The 18,304-nt window shown below is 40.4% G+C and overlaps 1 protein-coding gene across 1 annotated transcript in view; it reads right to left on the reverse strand.

Moving 5' to 3' along the window:
• Window positions 1-1,883: 1,883 nt before the first annotated feature.
• Window positions 1,884-18,304, reverse strand: part of CPNE3 (copine III) — a 48,431-nt gene continuing 32,010 nt past the window's right edge. Inside the window, exons 10-16 of the mRNA XM_010862167.1 lie at window positions 17,652-17,711; window positions 16,977-17,110; window positions 12,211-12,265; window positions 12,079-12,130; window positions 8,683-8,816; window positions 7,429-7,665; window positions 1,884-5,106 (exon numbers count right to left, since the gene is read on the reverse strand). Of these exons, the coding sequence (XP_010860469.1) occupies window positions 4,996-5,106; window positions 7,429-7,665; window positions 8,683-8,816; window positions 12,079-12,130; window positions 12,211-12,265; window positions 16,977-17,110; window positions 17,652-17,711 (783 nt within the window). The 3' untranslated portion in view covers window positions 1,884-4,995. The remainder of the gene's footprint in view (window positions 5,107-7,428; window positions 7,666-8,682; window positions 8,817-12,078; window positions 12,131-12,210; window positions 12,266-16,976; window positions 17,111-17,651; window positions 17,712-18,304) is intronic.

An 18,304-nucleotide genomic window follows, 5' to 3' on the forward strand; every position in this document is an offset into this window, starting at 1 on the left:
GGAGAAGGGAAAGGCTACCCACTCCAGTATTCTTGGGCTTCCCTGGTGGTTTAGCTGGTAAAGAATCTGCCTGCCATGCGGGAGACCTGGGTTCAATCCCTGGGTTGAGAAGATCCCCTGGAGAAGAGAAAGGCTACCCACTCCAGTATTCTGGACTTTCTAGACTGGAGAATTCCATGGACAGTGTAGTCCATGGGATCCTAAAGAGTCAGAGATGACTCAGCAAGTTTCACTTAACTATTCAATATTTATTCAAAAACAAGCAAATAATTTTTACTGGCTGGAAGACGTGGCTGAAGACTAATCCTATTACACTCAGTCTTCTCTCTGTGAACTCTCTGGAGCTCCCCAACCCAAGATTCTTGCGTCCAGTCCTAGATGACCAAGTGCTGTTGTGAAACCTGGCACGCTGTGAGTTTATGAAAAAATCAAAGATACTAGGGCTCTCATTTACCTATTATAAGAGGTCACAGTTCTGCTTATAATGATATTTGCTTCCTGATCATTTCCTTTTAGTGAGAAGATCAATAGCCAAGACAAAGTATAACTCTTCAAGGACACTGCAACCTCTTGAGAGTATTCTGGAGAAGTTGGCCAAACAGCCGTGTGCTCAGTCGCTCAGTCCTGTCCTGCTCTTTGCGGCCCCATAGACTGTGGTCCACCAGGCTCCTCCGTCCATGGGATTCTCCAAGCAAGAATCCTGGAACAGGTTGCCATTTCCTCCTCCAAAGGGTCTGCTGGACCTCAGGATTGAACCCGCATCTCCTGCATTGGCAGGCAGATTCTTTCACCACTGAGCCACCTGAGAACGCTCAATGACAAATGACGAGGGTGCTGGTCTTGCTACAAGGGTGACAGATGAGAAGGCTTTGGCAATGCTGGGACTCTGTGCCATTATCAGGTGTGAGTCAGCATTGGAGCCATGAAAGAACTGACATGGGGCTAATCGATAGATGATTCAGTGTGGAGGCAGGGCTGTGGCAGAAAAAGTCTAGAATTCAGAAACTGACCTAGAATCCGAACTTGGCAAGTGGGTAACCAAACAGCAGAGTCTTTGCCATAAGGTGACCACCACCTATTCCATCAGGGCTTCACCAAGGCCACTGTGGCCACAGCAACTTTGGCAATGGGGTCCCTCCTACCCCCCTAACGTAAGGCCCTTCTGTTTTTCAAAAACCTGACTTGGATCACATCAGAGCTGCTAAGTCCATTCGGTGGCATCCCATTCCTTTTAGCCTAAGCAGGGACGCCCTTGAATGCCCCCGGGGGCTGGACAGGATGCAAAGCCACCCGCCACCCCGTCTCCTCTCTCCCCTCTTCTCTCACATTCTCCCTCTCGCACTTTGCATTCCAGCAAACTTAAATTCTTCCCATTCCCCAAACATTCAACTCCATAGTTGCTGTTGATACGATACCTTCATAAACGCTTTGAGCGTTCGTCGTCCAGTGAGGGTTCAGGTCTCGACTTGAATGGGGGTGCACATCCTGGGAAAAGTGCTCCTTGGCAGTAGGTGGGTCGGGTCTCCCCCTGACCTCATGTCCCTACAATTACTTAGTCTTTCCTCTCTCTTCCGGTCCATTATTTCCATGAAGGCGGCAACTTTGGCTTCTGAGGTCACACTGTTCCCCCAAGACCTTGCCCAATACTGCAACACGATAGAAGCAACTTAGAAGAAAAAGTTAGGTGAATATACTGTCCTGCCCAACAACCGATAAAATAGGAGGGCACAGTTCTCATGTGAGCACCCTAGTTAAGCTGAGAACCTTTCCCTTACTGTACCCTGAAAAATACCTTGAATACATTCAATATCTTTAAGTGATTACATCCCATAAAAGAATAAACCCCCCAAACTGTTTAATTCAGAAAAACACAGAATACAGGCTGATTAAAGCACTAACTTTATTTCTAACTTTTTGACCAATATCATTTGAAGAAAGAACAAAAATAAAAACAAGGTACTATTGTAACACATCAAGAAATGACTTTATCCAAATGGAAGATATACTTAACATCAATTCATATATTAGTAACTTACACACTTATTATCAAATATGACATAAAACCACAAAACAGTCTCTCGAAATCTCAACCAAGCTTCTGGTTTACCATATGTGTCACTTCCATGACTACCAACCACACATATAAAGAGACTAGGAGAAATTTTATTGAAGATGATTTTCCAGAAAATTTACACAATTAATAAGGCAAAGTATGTTAAATAAGGCATAGGCAACAAGGGGGCCCTGAATTTACTCTGGAAAGGCTGCCTAAGGCACTACCAAAGTAGACAGCTGTAAATCCCTGATCTGACTTTAAATTTTTCCGATCTTAAAGTTTTCCACTTCAAGCACAAGGTGACGTGGCCATGCTAATTGCTCTTCTCTCAGAACAGGCAGACTGAGAAGTACCGCGTCCATCCCAGGCACTGTCGCCCTCATGTGTTTGTGATGTGTCTGTTTGGATGAGGTGTAACAGTCAACTTGGCTATTTTTTCTTTAAATGCATTTTAAGGACTAATGGCACGGAATGAATGGTAGCACGAAAGGGAAAAGGACTATTTTAATACAAAACAATACTAAATCAGCCTGTGATGACGCAAAATGTTGAAGCTCTAAGAATTTTATAAATGATAATTTAGAAATTATCAACACTTTTATTCAAAACTGCAAAAAGGTATCAATTCCCCTAATCTACTGGAATCACAGGTCTTATGAATAATAGCACCTACTGATGAACCAAATCAAGAATGCATAATACAAAATTAATTTTCAAAAGAGAACAATTCTGGTTAAAATCAGAATATAAAATTATGAAGACCAAATCAATGACAGTGGTGACAGGACACTGGTTTGGCCGATGAAAGCAATGAATGCTTCTGACCAGCGGTGCCCAGGTGCCCTGCAGGCGGCCCCAGTGCCGCCAGGATGGGGCTCAGGAGACTGAGGAGGGGGCCCGGTGACCCCTGGACCTCAGCTTCACACTAGAACCTCTACTTCTGTCTTGCAGTATACCAAGATCACATGCAAATCGTTTCTTTTAAAGGCCGCGTATGTTTACAAAAGAAAATTCTGAAAACCAAAGCAAACTATATATGCTGTTCCCCAGCACCAAAAAGAACTGAAAGCAGGGCATCTTAGACACAGAGGCTGCAAACTCCTGGGAGAGTCAGCAGTTCATTCCTCTCCTGACGGACGTCAAGATAACTTGTCATCTCATAAGTCATACTATAGGGTAACAGACGACTAGTTAATAAGTACCTTCAGGTTAACAACGCACATCCAGAGGCCAGCTAGCTGAGTGGAAAGTGTTAATCGCTCGCCGGGGGCGGGCACCCACGATGGTCAGCAGACGCCCTCTCTGCTCGCCGGGGGCAGGCACCCACGATGGTCAGCAGAGCCCCTCTCAGCCTGACCTGGACAACGAGCGGCTTCCGAGAAGCCAAAAGCTGTTCATGGCTGAGGGCTCGCTTCCTTCAAATATTTCAGGGGACAAAAGACCCGCGCGGTGGCACATTTTCAGTAACCCTGGAAGGCACGTCAGCACAGCACAAGGTGCATCCCATACGGATCCGTGACCAACATGCAGTCCTCAATAACCAGATGTTACTTCATGACCGGCCAGCACACAGACATGTGTGGTACCTGGCACACAGGTCCTCAGTAAAACCTTAATCCATTCTGAAAAGGTAATGTTTGCTAAGGATTATATTCCAAAGTGTAAACATCAGGAAAAAAAAATATACTAAAAAAAAAAAAAAGCATGGAAAGTCCATTCTATCCTGTGCAGCAGCTGGATTTTTTTTTTTTAAGTTATAGTAGGTTTTTGCTTAATACCATACATTTTGGGCTTAGGAAGCAGCATGGTATTAAAATGTAAAATAGGATTTTGATTAATAACCATTATCATGAGTTTTAAAAAATCAGAGTAAAAAATCACTTTAACAAAAAAAGGAGAAAATACCTAAATGAATCTATATAAATGTAGAAATCAATGTATGTGACCTTGGAAGATATAAAGGAAAATATAAAGCTTGCCTTTTTTAATAAGTAATGTCTTTCATTAACTAACAAAGTGCAATTCCGAATTTCCCCTTATATGTTTGGTCCTTATAGCTTTTCCTGGACAAACCCAGTCCTACCCATTTTAACAAACTCCAGTTGAAATCATCTAATAATGCTGAGTCTAGGACAAGCTATCATTAATGCACATACAGAATCCCGAGTGTCACATACAATCAATGAAAAGGTCAAATCTGACCACATTTACAATATTAAATAGTGAAAATGAAAGATCCAGGAAGGCAAATAAAATGGCTTACAGGAAGTTCCTTCTACTTGTTGATTTTACAGCTTTAAGAACTGAATATGTATGTGTCTTCCTTTCTAATTTGGGACTTCTTATGAAGTCTTCTGAGGATGCATTCTGTTTTGAACTGTGCATGTCTAAGTTGCAGCAAAACTCAAGCACAAGTGAAGGTAGTTTTATCCCACGGAAAAGCATAAAATATAGTTCTAGATACAAATTCAGTATCATCTAATTTAAGAAACTCTGGTCATCTGGTGTGGACATCAGCTTATAATACATATATCGCCTAAGCAAAGCACAGCAACCTGTAAATTGCATCATTCCAACAATTTCCCATTCTTTCTATTGACAAACATTCAAAAACAGCATTTTCATCATATGAAAGTAAACAACCACAAGAACGTGTACTTTTCTCACACCGGCTCCTAATCCAAACAGCCTCACCGCAATTACTGCAATGACTGGCAATCACTGGGTTGATTGGGCAAAGCCTAAGTTAGCGCTCTCCTCCAAAAAAAGTATAAAAAGAATGCTTTAAATAGACATACTCCAGAGAGAGCTAGGTTTGCATTGTAAATCGTAGGGTTTCTGAGAAGGGTGTAAAATGACAGATTCACGATTTGAGATGGTGAGAAATCTGTTGCTCCACACAGCACAAAAGAATTCTGCTCGGACGACCAGAGCGCCTCTCATTTCGTAGCCGGGTTCTTGGGAGGAAGGAGTTTGTACGTGTTGAAGTAGCCCACCACCTGCTGGGGGACCTCCGCCAAGACGCTCTGAGCAAGTGCTTCTTTTGGAGCCTTGTGAACAGATGAAATCAAAGCAATTTTATTAGCAACCAAGTTTTAACTGGGATTTTGATAAAAGACTAAGAACTCCTCCCCCACCAGGAAAAAGCAGTTAGTTCCCAATTTCTAGGCTTGTATCTTGTCTCGAGAATAGGCCACGAAACACACAACAAACCGTTACTCGGGAACGCTTTAGTATGTTCACATTTAACAAGTCCTTTTTTGGTGCCTGCATTTTGGCATTTAATGATGTTGGTTCTTTTGCTTTTCAACTTTTAAATGTGGGTCTTTCATTCTCTGGGTATTAATTTTTTTAACTTTTTATTTTGAAATAATTACAAATAGTGCAGAGAGCTCCCATGTACCCATTACCCAGTTTCCCCCAAAGGTAGCATCTTTTATAACTATAGGACAATAACAAAACTAGGAAGCCAGCATTGGTACGGTTCTCACAACTTATTCAGATTTCACCAGTTTTACATGTACTCATTTGTGTGTGTGTGTGTGTGCCTGTGTGTATACAGTTATATGTAATTTTATCATGGGGGTACATCTGTGTAGGGAGAAAGCAACGGCACCCCACTCCAGTACTCTTGCCTGGAAAATCCCATGGATGGAAGAGCCTGGTAGGCTGTAGTCCATGGGGTCGCTAAGAGTCAGACACGACTGAGCAACTTCACTTTCACTTTTCACTTTCCTGCATAGGAGAAGGAAATGGCAACCCACTCCAATGTTCTTGCCTGGAGAATCCCAGGGATGGGGGAGCCTGGTGGGCTGCCGTCTATGGTGTCGCACAGAGTTGGACACGACTGAAGCAACTTAGCAGCAGCAGCAGCATATCTGTATAACCACTGTCACAATCAAGATGCAGAACAGTTTCACCATCACAAAGACCCCTAATGCTGCCACCTTTTTTAATATACACCCACCTCATTCCCCTCCACCCACTCCCACTCATACACTGGCTGGTGGGAACGTAAAGCTATGACATGATTTTACATAATTATGTAAATGACATGATTTACATTATATGACATTTTTGTCATATTCAGATTTCACCAGTCTGTGTGTACACAGTTATATGTCATTTTCTCATCGGGGTCTATCTGTATAACCACCATCACAATCAAGACACAGAACAGCTTCATTATCACAAAGATCCCTAACATTGCCACCTTCTGCATACACACCCAGCTCATTCCCCTCCATCCACTCCCAGGCACACCCTGGCTGGTGGGAGTGTAAAAGGACACAATTATGCCAGAAAAGTTCAGAAGCTTCTTTAATGACTAAAATGCAACAACCATACAACTCAGCAACTGCACTTATGGGTATTTATCCCAGAAAAATAAAAACTTATGTGCACACAACAGCCTGCTCGTGAATGTTTTCAGCAGCTTTGTGTATGACAGATGAGAACTGGAGACAATTGAAGATGTCCTTTAACGGGTGAATGGTTAAACTGGTATACCCATACCATGGAATACTACTCAGCAATAAAAAAGGAATATATTCAACAAGTGGGAAGACTCTTAAGAGAATTAAGCTGAGTGGGAAAAAAGACAATGTCGAGGTTATATACTATGTGATTTATATAACATTCTTGAAATGGCAAAAACATAGAAATGAAGCCAGACTGGTGGTTGCCAGGGGTTAAGGAGGGAGCGAAGGTGGCCGGGAAGTGGTGTGATTGTAAAAGGGCTACGTGAGGAAGCCTGCTGTGATGGACCTTGATTGTATCGTCAATATCCTGGTTATGATTCTGGACCATAGTTTTACAAGATGTTACCATTAGAGTAATCTGGGTAAAACAGTCTCCTCAGAGGTTTTTCATCAAATCAACTTTAGTTTGGTAAATTCATCATATACTTACATAGTTTTTCTCTTGTTACATTTGTAAAGATAAAATATATTTTAAAACAGCAGTCACAACAACATCGTTTTAAATAATTTATCATAGGGACTATAAGAGGTACACAAGAATACAACCTTGAAAAAAAACAGCCAAATCTAATCAAGGTTCTTCAAATGGAAAATTCACACACTCTACTAGCTCAGTATTGAAGAATCTGCAGGAGACCTGGGTCTGATCCCTGGGTCAGGAAGATCCCCTGGAGGAGGAAAAGGCTACCCACTCCAGTCTTCTTGCCTGAAGAGTCTCAGGGACAGAAGAGCCTGGTGAGCTGCAGACCATGGGGTTGCCAAGAGTGGGACACAACTCAGCATATATGCATGGCGACTCCGGACATCTACTCTTAACTGCCCCGCTACGGACAGGCAGAGTCTGTTCAAACACCTTGGAGCGCATGAGGGGCAGGGAGGCGTGGTACTCACGTTCTGGAACTGCCTGAAAGGCACAAACTGGACAATATCCCTGACGGCTTCTTCGCCGGTCGGGGAGCGGAGGCTTCCGCCGTCGCCATCTAGGAACTCCATGGCGCCGAAGTCCGCGCCTCCAACGCCGACAATGATGATGGACATAGGCAGCTTGGCAGCATTAACAATCGCCTGTCTGGTCTCATCGAGGTCTGTGATCACGCCATCAGTAATGATCAGGAGCACAAAGTATTGCTGCCAAAAAAAGACAATGATGTCCGCTGAGCGAGCTGAGCTCCCCAAGAATAAAAGCAACAGTTAATGACATCTCCCGCCTGATGAGTCATTTCGTCGCTCATTTTCCTTGTCAGTCTCTACCCAGGATACCATCTATATGAAATTTTCCAAGATTCTCTGATGACAAGGAAATTAACTGATACGAAAACTGTAGGTTAATTAAAAGTGCAACAGACCACAGAAGAAGGTTGGCAAAAATACGCAGAAGCAAGATGAAACTTTCAGTTAGCACAGAAACATTTTGATTGAACTGGAGGGTTGGATATGTCAAAGTACCTGTCAAGGGAGCAACTGGCAACAACTACATTCTTAAAAGATCAAATATGGAAGTAGAATTGTTTATCAAGCTAAAATATGCTTTTGAATAAGTGGATATGGTTCAGGGAGGGGCAGAAGGGAATCTTTCTCTCAATCCTGCCATCTCTGCTGAATCATTTTAGAGAGTGATACCATGGGACATAAAGTTGCGACTCCATCTTTTGGGTCATCTACGTCTGGAATGGAAAGCAGAATTATAATAGAAGCTATCATGTGCTGGGTGTTTATGGTTTATCTCCTCACACTTCTTTCAATAACTGTATGAGGCAGTTATCCCTGACTCATTTCTGAAGATATGAAGCTGAATGAGGTTCGTTCTCCAGGGTCGAACAGGCATTTTGCAACAGCAACCGAAGTGGTAAGTCTCCTCAAGCCTTAACTTGCTAAATCTACTCAAAAAAAATTTTTTTTTCCAGAACCTACCCAGGAAAATTATTTCAAAAGACAGAAAACAAACTCATTAAGTATAAAGGTTGTTTTGCTGTTCTCTTGTTTTTAACGATCACCGATTTAACAGATGTTACTCCCAAACCAAGGAGGACACATCATTGCTTCATGCCCTGTGTTTGCATCTCGACAGACCAAATAAGCAGGAAAAGGGCACTGGGGCCAACTACCAGCCCATGTCCTCCCTGCCCCTGGCAACAGGGCACTCACAGAGGCTGTCCGTTGCTGTGTGGCTGCAGCGGCAAACCTGGCCACGTGGTTTATGATTGGAGAAAAGTTAGTCGGTCCATAGAGTTTTATCTGAGGAAGGCAGGCCCGATATGCCTCTACAATGCCTTGGACTCCTAGATTTAAAAAAAAAAAAGCAGGATTAAAAATTGTCAAGCACAATTTAATTGTCTACTTTTCACCATAGTGGCTGGTTTAATTTATATACTAACATACAGTGCTTTAAAGAGTCAAAAGTTCCATATTTAGGAGTTCTCTAAGGTATATATTACAAAGCTCCATAGCGATGCTCCATCACACACACAAAAAAAACCTATAAACTTTACTCTCCCCCAGTAGAAGGCATTTGTTTTCACCTCAGTCAAATTATTCATTAGTCTTCAGTAGGGTTGTTATACTGTTTAATTTTGATATGTTTTGAGAATGAGACTCTGACGGAAAAAGAACCATGCGAAAGATGCTGCAACATACAACTGATGACAAGGTACGAAAAAGTAACTGATAAAAATGGGAAACCTTTGCACATATGACCAGAGGGTCTACAAAAATGTCAGACAGCTGTGAACTTAATGTCAATTCTAGCCAAGGGTTTATTGGATAACTTAGAGATGAAGCGTGGTATAGTGGACTGCACTAATTGCAAGTATTCACTTCCAGGTTGTTTATCACATTTTGCTGCAGAAACACTCAAGTGTGTCTTTGTGGGCTGCGGCTTAGGCCTGCAGGGTAGCTTCGCCCAGTGCAAGTGATCGGACGTGACAGCCAAGTCTAAGCAGATGTTTCAAGAATCTTTACTGCCGGTTTTTGCCAGCTGTCTTGCTTTTCCGCCCTGCTATGGGAACAGCGTATTCCAGACTGCCTGAGACCCAGAATGAGAAGGAACAGGGGAGTGCAGCGGTCTAGCCAAGAGTCGAGTGATTTGTCAAGTGATCGAGACATAAATCATTGTCATTACAAATTACTGACAGTTGGAGAATGTTGATTACCGCAGACAGCCTATCAAGAGCTGAACAGCATTCCTGATTAAGGCACTGCTGATGAATCTGCCCTTAATACACAAGAGTGTCTGGGATGTAGGTAAGAGACTAGAAAGCCTATAGTAATTCCCCCATAGTACTTTGCTGAGAGTATCAAGAAAATCTGAAAAGACTTTTTAATGTCAACCAAAACAGGTGTCCTGCTTTTAAAATTTCCCGTAGAACGTAGATTAATAAGGAGGAGCAGCGTATATTTGGTTTAAAGCTTAACGAGATCAACTTTCTCCACTTAAAATGAGTGCCAACAGACTCCTTAGGCACTTTGAATTTAAGAATAAGTGGTCTTATGAACCACCTTTGAGAATGTAACTAATTCATACAGAGAGATGATTTTACAGGCATAAGGTGAGGCTGTAACTAGTGGTTAGTCAATCCAGTAGTAACAAAAATAGTATTAACATAAGCCAGCAGCAGGATCTTTCTGTAATGATATATGCTATAGAAAAATTGAACCCATAACCAAAGCAACAGTAATATTTTCTTCCATTTCTATCATCTAGCTTGCTTTTCAATAAGGTATACAAGCTATTAAATGTTTTCATAAATATCAACAGCCTTCAATTCCTCAACTAAAACTGAATTATGCTAGTATCTTTCCATTGCATTAAAGGAACAACTGAGACATGTTTTTTTATGGGCAACTAAATTCAATGACTAATTAAGAGAAGAGGATTAAACTTCCTTGTCTTAAAATAAAGTTGTATTGTTTTCTATGTGACATTTCCTTTGTCTGAAACCAAAACGATCCTTTCTTTTGTCCAGACTAAACCGAAAGCAGAAAAGCTGCACATCGTGACAGCCCACAGACAGGCTCTTATTACTCAGAGTGGATGAACTTCTAAAACGAATCATCCTACGATCTGTCATCCATATTTACTTGCAAAACAAAATCTAATTACAACAAATTCTAAAAACTGTTCCAATTTCATCATAAGCATGAAGCACATTTTTTAAAAAGAAAAAATTACTGAAAAAAAAAAAAGAAATAATGGCTATTTATTGTGGGTATGAAGTGACAATGCCCATTCTATGAGCTGACTTTTCACTCTTTTGACAGTGTCCTTTGATTTACAGAAGTTTTAAATTTTAGTCTAATGTATCTATTTTTTCTTTTGTTGCCTGTGTTGGTATCATATCCAATTAACCATTGCCAAATACAAAAAAAGAAAAATATTCCCAGTTTCATATGGCTAGGGATATAAAAGGCCACAACCAAAGCCGCTGAACGTGCATAAAGGATGAGAAAAGAGTTTTGCAAAAAAGGAGAAAATCCTAATACAAACTACTCCCAACAAAATATTCATGCTCTTCTACTTTATGAATATCATAAGAGGAGGAGGGAAGGACATCATCTTCTATTAGAAATCTATATATTTTGCAACTGTTAAAAGGACACTTTGCAGAAAATTAGCTTAGGGTCTACACTTGTATGCCTCTGCCCCCACCTCTTTCCCTCCTCCAAACTGTTTAGTTTTATATTAATTTTGTGGGAGATTTGGCATTGCTCAATATGGTAAAATGGAGAAAGAAATGACAACCCACTCCAGTATTCTTGCCTGGAGAATCCCAGGGATGGAGGAGCCTGGTTGGCTGCCGTCTATGGGGTCGCACAGAGTCGGACACGACTGAAGCGACTTAGCAGCAGCAGCAGCAATATGGTAAAAAGGAAGAGGCACTGGGATATTTGAGGGATAAACAGAAAAGTGGAATGACAGCAATATCCATGCCTGTTTTCCACACAAAGGAAAGCTACTCCCAGAGCTTAATTCTGTGCTTCTTTAGCCTACATCCACCTCCTTACAGAACCTGTGTAACAAGGAATTAGCTGCTGGACACTTTCTTCATAGAAAGTTAACTGTTAATCTGAGAAAAACACCTGCATATTAAATGATTCATTTTATTGAAGGTTTATTTTTAAATCAACTTATATGTGAATATAAAATGATCACTCTTACTGATCTACCATCAAGACTGAGAAATCTTTTATTCTATTAGACCTCTTAAGGTAGAAGAATTTAGCTAGCAGTCTTCATCATTATCATAGTGATTTGCCTTCTTACTACACTAACCACCAACTTGGTGTAAAATTCTACTTTACGTGATAGGAAATTTAATATATCACAAAATATATATTATATATTATTCTATTATATTAGATATATATTATATTATATAATAATATATAATATATTATATTAGATATATATATATTAGATATATATATATATCAAAAATATATTAGAAAGGAAATCTGAGTAGCTTTCAATCATAGAGGAAAAAACAACTGACAAAGACTTAGTAAGCCTTTCAGTTTAAAAATTCACGTTGATTTTTAACTTACCATTACAGTAGGGATTGGATGGATTAAAGTTTATTGGAAATTCATGAGAAACCTGCCAAAAGATGAAAGAAGGACTGATGAGGCTTGTTTTGCTTTGCCAGGAGGCAAACCTTCACAATGAGCTCTTCCTACCTGCCACTGAGGTGGGACCTGCGCTCCAAAGCCGAAAGCTGGAAACATCTTATCACTAAAAGGAAAATTTGAAAAAAGCAAAAGGTCATTTGTCTCTTTACTCATAATAAGACAATATGAGCTTACTTTTAAAACATTCAAAATATTAGAAAAATCTAAAAATAAAGACTAGAACTAATGTTAATATTTGGAAACTCTCATCCTAAATATTTTTCTGTGCATTGAAAGAATTTAAAGTCTTTCTATACGAATTTATTAATATGGACTTTATGACTCAGACAGTAAAGAATCTGCCTGCAATGCAGGACACCTGGGTTCCATCACTGGGTCGGGAAGATCCTCTAGAGGAGGAAATGGCAATCCACTCCAGTATTCTTGCCTGGAAAATTCCATGGACAGAGGAGCCTGGTGGGCTACTGTCCATGGGGTGGCAAAGAGTCGGACACAACTGAGCAATTAACACTTAACACACCTCTACTGATGTATCGTTTATCATTTCACTAAATAAATATGTAAATAAATTAATAAAGCTTTAAAAAGCACAAGTTTTTCATTTGTCTACCAAAAAATAGTCATTTGGCAGCAAAACGTGACCTCAACTGACAAGAGGTTATTTATAGCCTGTATTTATTTATACTACTTAATATGAATAAGATATCGTACGTTTGGCCACAGAAATATGGTACAAATGCTACACATCATAAAACTCTCCATTTCTGCAGCAAAATATATGAATATTTGACCCAAGGGCTTAGAGATAATTTGGACAGAATATACAATATCATGAGAGTGGCTGCCAAGTGTTCCACTGTACGGAGATTCTCCCCCAACGGACAGACACCAGCGGCTGGCCATAGCAGAACCCTGTAACGATGATACTAACATTTCTACTAGCGGGACTCTTTTTTATATTACTTCTCAATGGTTCTTTTTGCACCAAGGCTAGAACCTGTGTCACAGATGTTACAATATGTTTCCCAGTTGACAGTCTGCCTTTGACTTTAAAAGAGCTTCCGTTTTCTAGTTATTAACGTTAATGACGAACACCCAAAACTTATTTCATGATTGTTGCCTTCTCTGTCTTGCTTAAAGGCTGTCCTCACTGCAGTATTATAGACAATTCACATATATGTTCTCTTAGGACTTCCAAGCCTTGATCTTGATATTAAACGTGTAATTCATCGGGAGTGGCATGTGAAGCAGAAACTGCTCATGTGGATCCACCAGCATCCATCTCTCCCCCTTCAACCCTGGATCCCGTGGGCCCCAGTGACCACATTCTCCAGACCCAGCCTCTGTGCTGGCAGTGGTCGGGGGCGAGGTTCTGGCCGGATGCGTGAGTGGAGGGTTTTGCAGCCACTTCTGAATCGCACCCTTGGGGAAAGCACATGCATCCTCAGTCCCTTTGTCTTCCTCCCACTGGCTGGAGAGGACGAGAACTCAGACCCAGGGTGGACGCTCTGAGTGGCAGCACGGCCCTGTCGGCCCCGAACTGCTTATCTCTAGACGTGCAACAGGAACGAGACACAAATCTCTATTTTGTCAAAATCACGGTGTGCTGGGGTATCTATTTCTGCAGTTCTATCCATAGTCTGTACAGAAGTATCCTAACATATACAAGCACAAGTTAGGGATTCAAATCCAGTTCGTGAGCAGTTTGACAGTTGTTACAACCCCATCTCTATCATATACTTAAATTGACAGACATTCTTGGGTCTATTTCAAGATTGCGTGTTTCTACTGGTCATGTGATAGTTCCATGCTGTCAATATATACTTAATATTGTACACAGGAAACATATATAATGTTGCCGTGCTGTGCTTAGTCACTCAGTCGTATCCGACTCTTTGCAACCCCATGGACTGTAGCCCGCCAGGCTCCTCTGTCCACGGGATTCTCCAGGCCAGAATACTGGAGTGGGTTGCGGTGCCCTCCTCCAGGGGTCTCCTCAACCCAGGGATGGAACCCAGGTCTCCCACACTGCAGGCAGATTCTTTACCAGCTGAGCCACCAGGGAAGCCCAAAGTGAAAGCGTTAGTTACTCAGTCGTGTCTGACTCTGTGACTCCATGGGCTGTAGCCACCAGGCTCCTCTGTCCATGGAATTCTCCAGACAAGAATACTACAGAGAATAGCCATGGGGTGGGTAGCCGTTCCCTTCTCCAGGGGATCTTCCTGACTCAGGGATCGAACCCGGGTATCCCACATTGTAGGCAGATTCTTTACTGTTTGAACCACTAGGGAAATAAATCATATATGTATACATATCAAGTTTTAATATCTACAAGCACAAATTTCCTTTTTTCTTTCCTGAAAAACTTGGCTATTCTTATTCATTTTGCCCTCTAGAAAATTATAAGAATCATTTTGTCAAGGTTCCACTGGAATTCTGATTAAAACTGAATAATCCAGAGAGAAACATTCTATTTTCATCACTGTGACATCTGCCTATCTAGAATCATGGCGTATCTTTCCTTCTTTGTCCCTGGGTATAATTCTGTAGTTTTCTCTCACTTTAGACCTTTGACTAAATTTATTCTCATTTTTTATTGCATTATGAACTGTGATCTTTTATTCACTCCAGTTTCTTCAACTGGTTTTTGATAGTTCATGAAAAATTGCTGATTTTTTATTTTATGTTGTATGTAACCACATTTTGAACTTTCACTACTTTCTAACATTTTTCACTTGATTCTCTCAGGTTTGAATTCATTCCTCATTTATGTATGAAGCTGTCTTGGCTGGTGCCTTTGTGAGAAGAGCTCTTTGACCAGTTCCTGGTCTGAGGAGGTTCTCTGCCTCTTTGAGCCAAGTTTGGTAATTTGTAGCTTTCTAAAAGAATCATCCTGCAACCTAGATTTTTTCACTGAAATAGTATAACATGTTACCAAACATAACATACAAATGTTTAATGATTTTTTTTCTGAATTTATGCTTATGATCTCTGTCTCATTACTAATATTCTATGTGTTTTCTCTTTTTCTTGGGGATCGGTGTCAACAAAGGTTTTCCTAAATTTTGTTGAACTTGCAAAGAATCATCTCTTCATTTAATTTATTAACTTGGTGTGTGTAAGTCATCACTTTGTGTGTTTGGAGGAAGCAGAGCACAGCCAAGTGGTGAGGACAAGTTTCCGGAGCCAGACAGCCCAGGTGTGGTTCTGTGTCTGCCGTTACCCGCTGAGGGACCCTGGACACGTGATTTTAGCCTTCCTGCCTCAGGCTTCTCATCCGTAAAATCAAGATGATGATACCACCTCTCTCACAACCAAGCATGAGGACTAGATAAATATCATATAGAAAGGATTTAAAATTTTCCCTGACATATAACAGCTAACACGTATATGGAATCTCCTACTATTACTGTATGTATATTTTTCTTTCTATCCTTGAATTTTACTTTGTTGAAAAGCTAGTTCATTTATATTCAATTCTTTTTTAAAAAATAAAAGTGTCAGAAATCTTCCTTTATAAAGATGCCTGAGTACTGCCTGGGTACCTCAGTTGGTAGAGTAATCAGACTTTTAATCAGAGGGCATAGGTTCAAGTCCCTGGAGATGCTTTAAAAAAAAGAGAGAAAAAACTGAAATAAGAGGAGTTCCCTGGTGGTCCAGCATTTAGGACTTGATGCTTTCACTGCCGTGGGCTGGGGAACTAAGTTGCTGGAGACCATGCATAGCCTTCTCATTACCCTTTATTTCTAGACAGTCTGTTATTACACTCTGATTTCCTCTTTGATCTAAGAACTACTGAAGAGCTTTTTTAATTTTCATGTGGTAAGCTTTTTTTAGTTAACTTTTTGTTTTGACTTCCAAGAAGCAGTCTGAAAAAGTAACCCTGTATTTACTACTTTTTTTTATCTAAGTCCCATTACAACTGTGTTTCTTTGAAATTTTTATCATATTTCTAGCTATTTTCAATTGAAATACATTGATACTGTATTACTAACCATATCCATGCTTATATTTTCATTTTGGATTATACAACAAAGGGTCTATAAAGTAATTTTTCAATTGCCTTTAATGAGTTTTGTCTTAAATTCTATTAGGCTGATATTGGAACTGCTGCCCTTGCCTTAAACTTGTTTGTCTAAGAATTTCATCTAAATGGCATAACAGATCAACGAAAAATCCCATCAACATGTATGGACTTTTATCATAAAATGACAGACAAAAACAAGTGAAAATGTATACTGTACCCTAACAGATACAGAACAAAAAATTAATAACGTGGATTTTTTTCTATTGTTTAGTACACCTTCAGAAGGACCTATTTTAATCTATTCAAAATCTATCCATTGAGAATCGATTCAAAGTATTTCATAGCAATTATATCAAGGTATGTGTAGCACTTGCTGAAAATCACCATTAAGAAACTAATTTGACAACAACCGCCTAGAAAATAGACATTAAAAATTAGTGTCTATGAGTGTTTACAAAATGTGTCTTCTGGACTTCAACCACAGAAATAACTTATCCCTAATGAGTAAGCCCCAAGAAAACCGGATCAAAGAAACAAAAGCCTTGCCAACAGTCAGCTGTTAGAGAAGGACGCTACGCATAATACATTATAACTAATCACAGCCAGAGATTAGAGGCCAAAGGTAAACACTGACTGTTCACAAAGGGAAAAATAGAAAAGATAAGAGAAATTTTAAGGAGAAAGTTACTTCTCCCCAGCACGGTTATCCCATCAACTACATCAGAGAATCAGCAGAAGATCCAGACACTGCCGTTTCTGGGGAGTCATGCACTGGAGTCATACTCACGCATCGTAGTCCTGAATGACCAGTCCCACAGACCAGATTGCAGTCAAATACTCATTAACACCATTGGGGCTGATGTAGTGAAGGGAGTTGGGAGAACGCGGATCACCATTGGAGCCAGTGAAGTCCACTCCCACCTGCCAAATGACAATTGTGGTCCTTACTCAAGGGAAGGCAGGGACATCCTTGCTTGCTGTCCAGGAAAATGCACACACTGAATGCTGACACAGAAACACTCATCCCTGAGCCTGCTCTGATTTGCTAACAAGTCCCTGAGCCGACAGGTATTTTCACGACAATGAAACAATTACAGCCTCAGCCTGAAGCAACCTGCTAGTCCTAATTTTCTAGACGTCTTAAATCATAGATTATTATATCTATGACTTTAGGCATAGAGGACTTTTTGGTACATTTGATTAATGTTTTTTATTAATTAAATTTCTGCAGGATAATCACTGATTTATACACAAATGCTTTTTTTTCAGGTGGAAAAAGTATTATCGACAAGGCCAAAAGCTTCTGGATCAACCTAGACAAACTCTCTGCAGAGACCATATTCAACAGATTGTGTACATTTCATCACAAAGTCAGTTTGGCAGTAAAAGAAAAAACACTGTAAAATAGAGGGAAAAAGCCACATGTTACAGTCTACTGTGAAAAATCCAGTGTGTTACTCACAGTAAAATTCAGCTGGCAGCCTCCCATGATATAGTCAAGGAATGTACATTCCACTGTAATCTAAAAATAAATAGTAAACAAAATTAAAACTTTCCTACTTTTTTAAGAGAAGCAAAGAGCTCCCTGGTATACATTTTTAATCATCTATAAACTGAACAGCACAAGATACAAACACATAGAACCCACCCCTACATTTGAATTTAAAGCAACCTACCCCTACATGTCATGAATCTGTAAGATTCAAGATAATTATAGCATGTTATGGGAAATAGATGGGGAAACAGTGTCAGACTTTATTTTTTTAGGCTCCAAAATCACTGCAGATGGTGACTGCAGCCATGAAATTAAAAGACGCTTACTCCTTGGAAGGAAAGTTATGACCAACCTAGATAGCATATTCAAAAGCAGAGACATTACTTTGCCAACAAAGGTCCGGCTAGTCAAGGCTATGGTTTTCCCAGTGGTCATGTATGGATGTGAGAGTTGGACTGTGAAGAAAGCTGAGCGCTGAAGAATTGATGCTTTTGAACTGTGGTGTTGGAGAAGACTCTTGAGAGTCCCTTGGACTGCAAGGAGATCCAACCAGTCCATTCTGAAGGAGATCAGCCCTGGGATTTCTTTGGAAGGAATGATGCTAAAGCTGAAACTCCAGT

This window comes from Bison bison, unplaced genomic scaffold (genome assembly GCF_000754665.1).
Source record: "Bison bison bison isolate TAMUID 2011002044 unplaced genomic scaffold, Bison_UMD1.0 scf7180017858048, whole genome shotgun sequence".
NCBI lineage: Eukaryota > Metazoa > Chordata > Mammalia > Artiodactyla > Bovidae > Bison > Bison bison.